This window comes from Colias croceus, chromosome 3 (assembly GCF_905220415.1).
Source record: "Colias croceus chromosome 3, ilColCroc2.1".
NCBI lineage: Eukaryota > Metazoa > Arthropoda > Insecta > Lepidoptera > Pieridae > Colias > Colias croceus.
In genome coordinates, this window is record NC_059539.1 from 3,867,229 (window position 1) to 3,881,811 (window position 14,583).

General features: G+C 31.0%; 1 protein-coding gene across 1 annotated transcript; it reads right to left on the minus strand.

Moving 5' to 3' along the window:
• Nucleotides 1-12,057, minus strand: LOC123706426 (transmembrane protein 18). Its single transcript, XM_045655698.1, has 4 exons — nucleotides 11,839-12,057; nucleotides 11,317-11,434; nucleotides 9,795-9,943; nucleotides 1-324 (listed from the first exon to the last, which is right to left on the minus strand). The coding sequence occupies exons 1-4, from the start codon at nucleotides 11,893-11,895 to the stop codon at nucleotides 205-207; spliced, it is 444 nt and encodes a 147-aa protein (XP_045511654.1). The 5' UTR covers nucleotides 11,896-12,057; the 3' UTR covers nucleotides 1-204.
• Between the last annotated feature and the right edge of the window lie 2,526 nt (nucleotides 12,058-14,583).

Genomic DNA, 14,583 nt, shown 5'->3' on the forward strand with positions numbered 1-14,583 from the left:
AACAACTTGTGCTTCAACATTTACGCGTACGGCAAGTATCGCAAAAGAAACATCATTACGAATAATTAAAATTCTATACAAAAAAAAACAGCCAACAATTTTATTTCTATCACTAGCAATTTTCAAACTCCTACGCAACGTTGTAAACCACGAACGTTCTAGCAAAAATAATTACCTCTTTACACTAAAATTGACTCGAGTACACTAATCGGACTTGGCGTGTTGCATCGCCTCCCTGTTCATGTTGAGCTCTTTGAGCCTCTGACGTAGTTGTGCCTTCTTCAAGTTTGCCATGATCTGCGTCGACTGGTACAACCAGGAACCCTGAAAGTTTTGTTTGATCGATTAACGTTACGTTTTTAGGGTTACATTAAAAATTAGTCCTAGCGTTTTTTTCTACTGGCGTCGCGTCGCAACCAACTTGCAAGACGTATGTTTATCCATTCAGTAAATTTTGCATAAAAACGTTACAAGCTCAGCACAGAAATTTGTATTCATAATAATAGTAAAATAATAATAGGAAGAACAGGATGTAATAAATTAGGGTTTTCGTCCATGATTGCCATGATAGTTAAATTTTGTGCTGTTTATGTTCTAATCGTACATTCAGTTACATTTTATGGCGTAATTATTTTTTATTTATTGAATTTTATCTGTTCTGTATACCATGTTCATATGAAAATTCATTATTAATTTAGGCATGATTTATCACGAAGTAAAGTTTAGCTCGTGACTTAAAATATCGTACAATCGTATACATGATGTCACTTCTATTTATAACAGAACTTAATTAGGTATATAAATAATTCAAAATAATGCACGATTTGACTTTTGAGTAGGTAGCACAGAAGGAAGGAAGGAACTAGTGATATGAATTTTTATTTGTGTTTATAATTTAATAATAAACACTAATTACTTTTTTATGTATACCCCAGTTGTTTTACAATAAGCTATTGATATGACCTTACGTGAATTTATAAGGATTTGAAAATATGAAGGTAATATCGCGGCCAATTGTGTGGCATGTGTTACAAAATGACAAATGTGAAACAATCATGAATTATAGTCCTTTCCACCTAAGATGATTTCTGTGACACATCGATTTTTGACACGTGTAGAGATGTCTTTACTGAAATCGTATCAATTGTTTCCGATAATCGATAATATTTTATATGGAAATGAAATCGATTTGAATAAAGTACCAAAATTAGTTTTTTCAGCATTTCGCCAACAATTAACTAAGGAAACTTAGCAAACAACAGCAAAAAAAAAGTCAACAATAACAATTAGTAACAATAACAGAATACCACGTAAAATATCAATATAAAAATGCAACTTGTATACAAAGCTGACGCACTCGTACAGACGATTGACTCGATTGACAAACGATCACAAGATGGGCGCCGATTATATGTTTTCCAACTCTATGATTTTTCAACGATCCATTTCATGTACACGAATTGCGTAGGTATTATATTTTTGTGTTATTTTATTTTATTTTTCATTATATTAAACTAAACAATACTGTTTTTGATTTATAAGCTTAAGATGTTTCATTTTTATATTTTTGGTATTAATGCCGCCATAAAATAAAAATACTATGCACTAAAATTATTTTGGCGTTTTAAACATAAAATACGTAATTCGGAACACGACGAAGTGTCACAGGAATCATCCTACGTGAAAAGGACTATAATTGATTTGGTTAAATAGGTAAAAGAAAATAATAAAAAATATAGATTTTTAAAATAACAGCTGAAAGCTGACCATATTATATTTGGCAGATTCAAATTCTACAAGGAACTAACGAATAGATACTAAAAAAGAATTGCTAGAAATAAGCGTGTAAATGCTATGGCTAATTTAAATTTTCGTAATCTTGCAATAGAATACACCTCTAGGCTACTGGCTAGATCCTAGAGGTGAGCCTGATTAGAATCAACTTAATTATTGGTTAATACGTTCGTTGATTAAAGAGGAATTCACATGTTATGATAAAAAGATTTCTTTAAAGATAACAAGTTTTACATAAAAATAATTCGAGATAATACTTTTTGTTTACAATATTTTATCTCTGGTAATAAAACATACATTTTATTTAAGTTTTCATTTAAACAGGATGATGTGAGGTTAATAAAGTAAATTAAACTTTATTTAATTATCATAATTAACCCTTCAGTTGACTGGGTCATTTCTGAACTGAAGTCTATACCTACTGAAAATAACTTTGTTTAAGAATTCTGACTAAACATGAAACAATTAAAATGCAAAAATTATTGCGTAGGACGAGTTTCAAATCTGCATGTTACGTAACATTGCTTATGAACATTGTTAATTAGTTTATTTACGTATTAATTCAAGGCTAATTTTCGACAAATTCTAGTAAAAATTAAAATTCTTAACATCAAAAATAGTATCTGCCGCTATATTTTAATCGAGAATGTATACAATTATAGAGATGGGCCTAACATGGGTTTCACCAAATACGAACATTCGGTAAAGCTTTTACCGAACTGAACCGTATATTCGGTATAGATAACTATATTTTACATTAAGTTATTACCTTTTTACCAACCTACTTTTATTCAAAATAAAGCTTCAGTGACTACAAAATCAGAGATCTACGCTCTAAAATACTTACCTCATTACACTGTACTACACTGTACACTCAAATCATGATACTACACGGTTTTGACTATCACTTTGCCGAACATACGGTGATTCAGCCGAATATTCGGCCGAATATAAATATAAATAAATAAATAAATTCGGTAAAGCTGTCGAATATGCCGAATACCGAATATAAAATGAATGTTTGGCTTATCTCTAGTAAACAATACATTTTTATAAATGTATGTTTATAATGGATACCTATATTGTATAATGTTAATTGATACAATGTGTCATGTATATCGTAATCTATCATATTATCTTTAAGAACGGGTACTCTACCTTTATCTATACAAAATTACTTCACGAATACATTAGGAGGAGATCCAGGAATAGTTAACGTGAAATGTATTTATGAAATTATAGGCTCATCTCCAAAAATATAGGATTAAAAATACTATAAAACAACGTCGGTGCCTTTAAAATAGATTCAAGTGCTTCAACCTTTGAAAGTCCGAGTGTACGCATCGCCGGTTGCTTACAAGGTTATAAATAACAACGCATAATCACATCCAGTTTAATAGTACGTTACACTCGTGACTCGTTTATCCGTTTACAAATCGAACAACAGCTGTTTTTTAATGCTTTCTATCAGTCAATTACGATTTGGATTGGGATAGGTTTACTAGCATTAAACTGCGTATGAACTAGGTACGCTTTTAAAGTAAGAAAAAACTCTTGTATTTTACGCGTCGCACATTTTTTATATTGCAGAGGAAGTTATCCTTAAAGATCTGTGGCCTTATTCACAGACGACTTTCCGATGGCAAACATGTCGGAAATTATAAATTTTGATACCCATTTTTGTGTATCACACAACGGGTTCCCAGGGCCGTCTTTTACCCTATTGTTGGTCCCTATAGTCTGGACTACTCACTCGAAAAAGAAAGTCATTATATATATATATTCGTGATATCAAGAAAGAAATGATGAATGATTTTTATAAGATAAAGAAAAGAGTGGACGTTTTCGATGCAATCGCAAAATATACTCTACACTCTACAGTCACAATAATTTGTGCCTTCAAGTTACAGTGTTTATCATAAATCATAATATACTATACTAACAAATGAGCATTGCGCAATGAGAACTTTATTTAGTTATATCTACAAATACTTTAATTACGATGATAAGGCTGATTTGCGATCTCAATATGTTCATTAATAAAAATAAAGTATAATTTTTTCCCCTTGTGTATAAACACTGAATATCCTAGACAGTGTAGGGTTCTGGGATTTATTAAGACACTAGACAGTACATAATATGTATAATATATTGGCAGCGACGTCCCCTCCACATTATTTTGTTAGTAGGTCGCAAATTATTTCTTTTAGTACGCACTCATGATGAGAAACAAAACATTTGAGCCAATTCATTTAGTTCAGGATCCATCGCCCATTTTTGCAAGTGACTACTATCAAGCTGATTTTCCGTGAGTAGCTTTATTTTGATGAGACGCCCAATAATTTCGTGTACGAAACTCTCGATTGTGGTAGCTAACAGAGATAACAAGGATAACATTTTTTGATTTGATGGTTCTCAAATATTTATTACGCAATTTGTAGGACAATGTCTGTTGAATTATATAAACTATTTAACGAACCCACACGAATTACACCTACTTCTGCAACCTGTATTGATAATATATACTGTGACTGCATCTGTTTAGAGAAAAATATTCTCAATACATTGACTTCGGATCACTGTGGCCAGAAAGTAGTTTTTGAATGGGATTGCATACCTACATTTAAAAGGATTAATGTTAGGCCTATAACTAAAAAAGGCATTAATAAATTTAGGAATAATATTAATAAAAACCTGCCCGTACTAAATGATCAATCCTTTCCTAATAGTCCTTGTGAAATGTTTAAAAATCTTTTTAATTTAGTACATAATGAATTTGAAAAAATATTTAAAGTTAAATCTTTAAATATTACCAAGGATTTACCATTTAGTAAATGGGCGACAGCTAGTATACATAGGTGCAGGAACATTCTTTATGAATTATATGGTATGAAGCAATATAATAAAGACCCATCTTTTCTTAGTTATGTTAGAAATTACTCAAAAATTTTTAAAAAAGTTTGTTTTACTGCAAAGCGTTTGTATATCAAAGAAAAAATACGCGACTCTGATAATAAAGTTAAAACAGTTTGGTCTATTATTAATGGTGAAATGGGTAAAAGCAAATCAAGTAATACTATAAAACTTGTAAATAATGACAGGGTTATTGACAAAAGTGCTGATGTTGCGCTTGCTTTTGAAGAATTCTTCAGTAGTGTCCCTGCTACTATTACTATAGTCGAGCCAATTTAATAGGCAACATTTGATGTCTATCAATTTTATCTTCGAAGAGAGGTAACCTGCTTAAAAACATCGATTAAAGTGTATTAATCGATACGGATTTGAAACATTTGTCAATCGAATTTATTAATTTATGATGATTTTTATTCACAAGTAATCAATGCATTCGGTTCTAGATGTCAGATTTCGATTTTTAGAGTAACGTCTCTAGTATTTAAAAAGAAAAAAGGTTTATTGACACAAAATTGTAGCGACGTCAGTTCTTCAATTCAGAAATTGTTTATTATGTTTAGGATGGTTTATCAGTAAAATGAAATCTTAAAATTACTTGTATCGGTCATTATTATTATAAATATGTAATCGTAATTGAAAAAAGTTAAGCAAATGTGCAGTTCTAACAAAACGAAATATCATGTTATTCTATGTCGTCGTTACTAGGTTACGTTGTTGAATTTTGTTGAACTGTCAAATGTTGCCTATTAAAATGGCTCTACTATAATAGTTTAAATTCGTCTTCAGCACTTGCAGAAACCTTTTTGAGGGACCATGTTGCGGGGTGCAGTACATTATTTGAATTACGACACGTAACTGCTAGTGATATTGTTACTGCCTTTAAGACGCTTAATCTAAAAAATACTTGTGATCTTTGGGGAATGTCCGTAAATTTAGTTAATAATATAATAGAAAATATTGCGAAAAATTTAGCTTTCATATTTAATAAGTGTTGTGACATGGTACATTTCCTAATTTACTAAAGCTTAGTAAAGTTATACCTCTATTTAAGAAGGGCGATCAAGAAGACTGTAACAATTATAGACCTATCTCTATTTTACCAACATTAAGTAAGGTATTCGAGAAGTTAATATTAAACCAATTGAGTAGTCATTTTGCATCTAATAATTTACTGCACACCAAACAGTTTGGTTTCACAAAGGGGCGCTCAACCACAGATGCTGGAGTTGCACTTCTAAGTTCTAACACATATTTATAAAGCATGGGAAAACTCAAAAAATGCTCTGGGGATATTTTGTGACCTCTCCAAGGCATTTGACTGCGTTAAACATTGTACTTTGTTACGTAAACTTAATCACTATGGAATTACAGGAAAAGCCCAGAACCTCATAGCGTCATACCTGCATGATAGGATACAGACTGTAGTTGTTAATGGAAAACGTTCTAGCGGTGCGTCAATTAACATTGGTGTTCCACAGGGGTCCATTTTAGGTCCCTTCTTGTTCTTGGTATATATCAATGATCTTCCCTATTATTTGCAGGATAGGTGTGAAATAGTTCTGTTTGCAGATGATACCTCATTAATTTTTAATGTGGATAGGCATGACCCAAATGTTGACGAAGTGAACAGTGCTCTTTTACACATATCTGAATGGTTTACTGCCAATAATTTATTATTAAATGCCAAAAAAACCACTTGTGTTGAATTTTTACTTCCTAATGTAAAAAAGTTGAACAGAGATATTACCTTGAACGGGGAGGTATTGCATCCTACTGAGTCTACTGTATTTCTAGGGCTAACATTGGATGAGAAACTACAGTGGGGAGCCCATGTCAACACCGCTGCAGGTAAGCTGAGTTCAGCTGCATATGCAGTCCGAAAAATAAGGCATCTCACCGATGAAGATACGGCTAGATTGGTTTATTTCAGCTACTTTCATAGCATTATGTCCTATGGAATTCTACTGTGGGGCAAGGCTGCAGATATAGAAACTATATTTATCTTACAGAAAAGAGCCATTCGCTCTATATATAATTTACGTGCTCGGGACTCACTAAGAGATCATTTTAAGAATACTGGTATCCTTACTGTACTATCACAGTATATATTTAATAATATTTTGCATGTTCACAAAAACGCCGACTTACACACAAGAGTAGGAGATAGACACGATTATGGCACAAGGAACAGGAATAGAATTGAAATGCCATTTTTCCGATTAGCTAAAGTTAAAAATTCATTTATGGGTCAAGGTATACGCTTATACAATAGAATTCCTCTCAATATTAAAGAGTTTAGTAGTTCTAAATTTAAAACTTATATAAAAAATGTACTAGTTCAGAGAGCGTACTACAGTATTCAGGAATATATGGACGATAAAGACCCATGGAGGGTTGTCGCGTAAAAACCACAGGACAGTTCTTTGGCATATTATGATATATTATGTATAAGTTAGATATAAGTTACATATTATGTAATATTGACATGATTTTAAAAGAGCAACTATGGAGTTTCTTGCCGATTCTTCTCCATAGATACTGCTTTCCGAATCGGTGGTAAATGTTAAAAATACATACTTATGTAATGACGATTCGAAAGTGCTACTAAATAGTAGTCTAATTGAATAAATGAATGTTTGAGTTTGAGTTTGAGTTTGAAACATTAACTAAGTGAAAACAAAAAAATCAGCTTGTTAGTAATCATTTATGATGACCTCGTTATCGATACACTTTGGAAAGGGGGAACTCTTTGAACAAACCATAGATTTTGTAGGACAAATATTTTTTCGAATAATTTAGATAATTTTATCTTGAGATTGAACAAAAAAAAATCAGTTAGTAATAAATATTTGAGAACCATCAAATCAAAAAATTTTATCCTTGTTATCTCTGTTAGCTACCACAATCGAGAGTTTCGTACACGAAATTATTGGGCGTCTCATCAAAATAAAGCTACAAACGGAAAATTAGATTGATAGTAGTCACTTGCAAAAATGGGCGATGGATCCTGAACTAATTGTTATGAAACCTTTAAAACAAATCAGATAGTATTTCCTAGTATTAGACTTTACGCGAGTATTATACATTAATCAGAAATTCAAGATTTTTAACGGATTTTAAACGCGATAATGAATAAATCGCGTCTGAAATCCGTTAAAAATCTTTAATTTACAAATCAGATACATCATTTAAAAAAATAAATTACTTTAAAAGTATCGATCATATTTTGAATGATTAACTTAGCAAAGATCTCAAAATTCCATTCTAGCCTTCATCTTCTCAGAAGTTATAAGGAGTGTTAGAGAAGTTATAAGGAGTGTTAGTTAATAGTACTAACTTACTTATAAATATTTTCCTACAAATTTCTGTTATTTTTTTCTCTATAATATGAACCTTCCATACCTCAAGGTCAAGGTATTTTGCGAATATTTTCGCTTAGCAACACAATTTGGCGATTCATTTCAATTTAGCAAATCGTTCGAAATGTTAATGTCCGTCAAAACAGTAAAAATTATTATAGGTATATTTCGTAACATTTACAAATCAGATAAACTATGATAATATCGTTTCTGTAAATTTTGTTTTTGTGTGCAATAAAGTGTTTTCTATTCTATTCTATTCTATGTTCCTAGCTTCAGTACCCCTAATAGCAGACCTTAACTTTAAATACCAACGTATAATATTATGTAAATTATAAATAATTTATGCATAGGTATTATTGACCTTTCGATCGCGTTGATCTCTTGGCATAGTCTGCCGTTACTGGCCCACAATCACATCGAACAGAATGTCACACTTGTTAGCTTCTTTCAATGCTTATGATGTGTACTAACTACTAATTACTAAACGCCTGATTGCTCTTCTGTTTTTGGATGAACGCTATAAGATAAGCATCGCACTATTGAACATGTAGGAAAAACATTGTATTTAAGTTTTTACTACCATATTCTAAAGGTGCTGGAAGGTGCTCAATTCGTAACTTGTTTTGGGTTCTTTAAATCATTCCTAGCATAATAAATGAAACCTACACACTACAAAAATAACCTACATTCACTCAGAGTACGAATTTCGAGTAAAGAGCGGTATATACCTACATAAGGGATATAACATAAGGGAAGCGCGGTCACCAAGATGAATACTAAATGATAATATATTGAAATACATATAAGTATATAAGCATGAAGCCTGAAGGTTTGTAATATGATATTTCACAGTGTCCAAAGCCAGTTAATATACATAGGTACCTAATATTTAAATTAACACCTCACTGTTTGCTTTTTCGATTAAATATGATAATCAAACCTTCAAATGTAAGTAGTTAGTGTGGATATCTATTTAAACTGTGGATATAGTCCACATTTTACAAGTAATATGCTTCAAATACAGATTTTTGTTAATTCATTCATAACTGTTTATTCTAGTCTCTCTAGTTATTGTTAAATTAATTCATATCTTCAGTATGAACTGAAGATGATAATAAAATTAGTGGCATCACTTTGATAAATTACAACATTCATTTAATCAAAATATTCTTAGATAACCTAAATGTTTATTTATATTATATTATTCAACGATTTGGTGCCAATAAATTATTATTATCTGTATGCAAACCAGACAGAGAGATAAATGACTAAACAAGTGAAAACAAATATATTGGCGAGCGGTCACTTAGACAAAAGACACAGGTGCAAATGTTTCATATAATCTAGTTAAATAATAATTAATTATATTCCAAAAATAAGTTCCATATATCTTATTTAGTTCTTCAGTGCAAGTTACCTTATTAAGAGAATTAAAGAATTACTGTTATGTATAGGGTTTCAAATGTCGAAACAAACCCATATATTATGATTACATATACATATAGATTAGACATTTAGATTTATCACGTTTTTTTTTTTCTAAAAATGGTAGCAATTAAATTACTAGTAATTACTGAGACATTGAAATTATTTTAAATACGATAATATTAGTACTTTTTTAATGAAGTGAGAAGAAGATAGTAGTACTTAGGACTACATCAGTTTTTATAATAGATGAAAAGTAAAAATAAGGACTGTATAATAAAAATATGAAAAATTACTTACCACCATGATCATGCAGTTCAACAGTATTGGTATACAGAATACCACCGATATGAACAGTCCTTTGCTGTCAAAATATTGTTGTCTTGAGAATAACGTCCAGTTTCTCGCCGCCACTTCATTGATACTTTCAGAGAAGTACACTAAAAGTACTGAAAATATTGTTATTTATTAAAAAAAATATGTAAAATCTTCATGTTTAATGTTTATATCATAATGGACTAATATTTTCTGTTATTATTTTATTTTTTTGATCAGTTCTTTTTTTTTTGTTATTTTAATACTGTGTACAAAAAATGTGTTTTAGCATTATATTATCGCAACATAATCATTCCATTATCTGTTGAAAAATCTACTTAATAGTTAGGAAATTTTCAATGATAATAATCAGTCTTTTCAAAACAAAATAACTAAATAAATAAATCTATACTTCTATATACTAATATTATAAAGAGGAAAGGTTTGTATGTATGTATGGTTTTCACGCATAAACTGCTGAACCGATTATAATGAAATTTAGTACACATATAGAGGGTAACTTGGATTAACACATAGGAAAGGTTTTATCCCGGAAATTCCATGGGAACAAGAACTATGCGTGTTTTCCTCAGCAAACGCGGGCGAAGACGCGGGCGAAAAGCTAGTAAATAAATAAAATATAACTTTATTTGTCTCATCACAACATTACGTAAATAGATACATTGCTTGCAAATACATAGTGACTAAAACTATTATTTATGCAACGTTACATTTTTTTCAAACAATTGTGACTTAATAATAAATTTAAGCAGGTTTATATAGGTATAAGAACCAAGCTATTTTTCATACAATGTGTTTGCATAATAAGTTCCACCTTCTGACCTTGATAGTTTACACAGACGTAAATAATTACTCAAGGAAAGAAAATTAATGCAGGTCTGATGCTGATTTACAATCTTATATTTTAAATTTGTATTTAGCTTGAACAGTATTTGAATTCAAATATTATTAATTATGTTATTTAATAATTTATTATATTATCCAACAAACATTTAAGATGGGTTTAATGAAATTTATGCTATAGACTGGCATAAATTTCTCAAACTAAATCAGATGATCTTTTGAACAACAAAGATTTGGCTTAGTTGGCAATACAAGTTGTGCAGAAAAAAATGTATAAAATAAATATAGAATTCATAACTGGCACAGGACATTTAAAAGATTATTTGCGGTATAAAGAAGTTGATACCTATAACACATAGACCAATTATTAGGCATACATCTTTATATGTGGCATATTAGTATATAATTTTAATGTATTTTTTTTTATTATATGATAGGGAAGCGCTTGACCACGAAATCATCTGATGGTAAGCTGAGATGTGGCCTAAGATGGAGCACGCTTCTCTAGAAGGTACCCGTTCACTCTACGCTTGAAGACCCCTATATTGTACTCGTCGGGTAACACATACACATAAGCATAATTGCTGCTAAGTAATTCATAACTATAAATAAATAAAGAAAAAAAAACATTAAAAGCACTCACAGAGAGTTATGAAGAGAACAATTTGAAAGTTTCCATAGTTCCTTGTTGAAAAGCAGGTAAATGTGACCAGAACATGAAATGATAGCAGCGCCATTAGCCAAGGGTCACGCCATTCAATCTGGAACAAAACATTCATAACTCACCTTCTACATTTTTTTCAATTTATACATATATTAGTTAATTGAGAAATTGTGGATTTTAAAATTATTCTTACATCTTTGAATTTGGAATTATAATCGGATGTTTTTATTACTAAAATATAATGATGCAATATATTAATTTAATTTAACTCTTAAATTAAAAACCAATATTTTCTTGAATCTTATGATGTAAAATATCTATTTCATCCACAAATACAATAGAGTAGGTTCAACCATACCTCACTCACAATATCACCTTGTGTTTCTATGTTACACAAACAAATATTGATTATTCATAAAAATTAATTGACACCCGAAGGATACAATTCTTATTAAAACACAAATATTAATTTCCAGTTACTAAAATTTTATAGGTACTCACACTTTTTATGTACGAAACGAAATCCGAAATTTCGTTAACTTCAATAGGTCCTTCCATATCCTTTGTTTTTTCTTATGAACAAAACTTTACCAAACACTTTTTATAAACTTAGTACACCTATTAAAATAAGTCACAATATGAAATAAACAATCAATTTAATCACTTACACAGGTTTAAAATATCAATTTATTTTTACATCGCATTTGCGGTAGGTACATCTATTGACTACCTATCTTCAAAGTTCAATCATCAATGTCAATTGTGAACTGTCACCACCGCCACCCACAGATTCACAGAACAACAGCTATCACTGGTTACGTGCTGATTACATACTGGAGATAACATTATGAACATTAACTTGTAGCAAGAAAATATGACCAGTGCAAACTTAGCACCCCATCTATGGAATTTTGGGTCGAAAATGACCTTGATCGTTAGGTCCCCGTTAGGTCCTTTAAGGTCCCACAATTTTTTCGCTAGGTCCCCTTTAGTTTTTTTTTAAATAATTTTTAAAATTTTAGATATAAAAAAAGTGCACTTTAGCACCCCATCCATAGAATTTTGGGTCAAAAATGACCTTAATCGATAGGTCTCCGTTAGGTCCTATAAGGTCCCACAATTTTTTCGTTAGGTCCCCTTTAGTTTTTTTTTTAATACTTTTTTTTTTAATTTTAGGTATAAAAAAGTTACACTTTAGCACCCCATCCATAGCAAAATTGGCGAATTTTATCAAAATCGTTTTCTTTACCGTTAGGTCCGTAGAGGCCCATCATTCAAATTGTTAAATTATTCTATTAAAATTTATATGTATATATTATATATAAGAAAGTCGTGTTAGTTACTCCACTTATAACTCAAGAACGGCTGAACCGATTTAGCTGAAAATTGGCAGGGAGGTAGTTTAGAGCCAGGAGAAGGATATAGGATACTAAATACGTACCACGGGCGAAGCCGGGGCGGACCACTAGTTATAAAATAATTGAAACCTGCGCATACGCCTTAGAGCATTAAGGCATGCGCACATCATACATAAACAGTGCGAAATTTAAATTGGTATCGTTTCATTTATTAAATTAAATCAATAAATAAATCTATGCTAGTCACGTCTGGTTCGAAAGATGGAAACTGGCTTTTTATTTCGAAAATTTAATGGCAGCACTTGACAGTTAACTCTCATTAAAACCTGAGTTGTTGATGTGTCAAAGCTTGTCAAAGTGATCTTTTTTTCTGCGATTTTAGCTTAGGATTTTAGTGATTTAAAAAAAAAATATTTTTGAAAACTGAGTTGAAAACATGACGAAAACTTTAAACTATGTTATTTGATAATAAATTTAAAAGGAAACAATTTGAAAGAGATGTAGTTTTCAAGGAAAAACAAGAGTGTTTACGAGAAATATCTCAATGCATTGTTAAGTGTGACTTGATATTTTGATGCTTTTCATCTTGATTGCATTGCACATTATTATAAGTAGGTATGATTTGTTTTATATTATTATTATTATTTTGCATGGATGATACCAGTAACCCAGTTAAAAACTATTCAAGCAACAATATAAAATTGAACGATCTGTCCGTTCAAAATGTTTAAAGACTCAAAATCAGTATCTCGACGAGATTTATTCTATGACCGAACCATGTTATTCATGTTGAAGAGCAGTACAAAAAAAACAAGATGGAATAACTGCAGAAATGGAAGAGTTAATGATGTCAGAGATAATGATAGTGATTCTTATTCTTTATTCGCGGCTTAAAGCCAGATTCATCTTTCGAACCAGACGTGACTTGTATAGATTTATTTATTGATTTAATTTAATAAATGAAACGATACCAATTTAAATTTCGCACTGTTTATGTATGATGTGCGCATGCCTTAATGCTCTAAGGCGCATGCGCAGGTTTCAATTATTTTATAACTAGTGGTCCGCCCCGGCTTCGCCCGTGGTACGTATTTAGTATCCTATATCCTTCTCCTGGCTCTAAACTACCTCCCTGCCAATTTTCAGCTAAATCGTTTCAGCCGTTCTTGAGTTATAAGTGGAGCAACTAACACGACTTTCTTTTATATATATGTAAGTATAGATTTTAATAACATAAATAATTTAACAATTTCAATGATGGGCCTCTACGGACCTAACGGTAAAGAATACGATTTTGATAAAATTCGCCAATTTTGCTATGGATGGGGTGCTAAAGTGTATCTTTTTTTATACCTAAAATTAAAAAAAAAATTATTAAAAAAAAAACTAAAGGGGACCTAACGAAAAAATTGTGGGACCTTAAAGGACCTAACGGAGACCTATCGATTAAGGTCATTTTTGACCCAAAATTCTATGGATGGGGTGCTAAAGTGCACTTTTTTTATACCTAAAATTTAAAAAATTACAAAAAAAAACGAAAGGGGACCTAACGAAAAAATTGTGGGACCTTAAAGGACCTAACGGGGACCTAACGATCAAGGTCATTTTCGACCCAAAATTCCATAGATGGGGTGCTAAGTTTGCACTGGTTGAAAATATGGCTAGAAATCGTATTTTTTTATGCATTTATGAAAATGTATATTCCAATATATTTTTTTTATATATTTTAATTTTTATATCTTGTTTTAGGTGTTGTTGTCATGTTCCTCATCTGCATTGCAACCGTTGTCACAGGTTGTCACCATGTTATCACACTCATTGTTGTTCTTTGATTACCTAGCTCATAGCTGTCATTGCATTTCTACATCAAATGCCAAATTATAAAAAA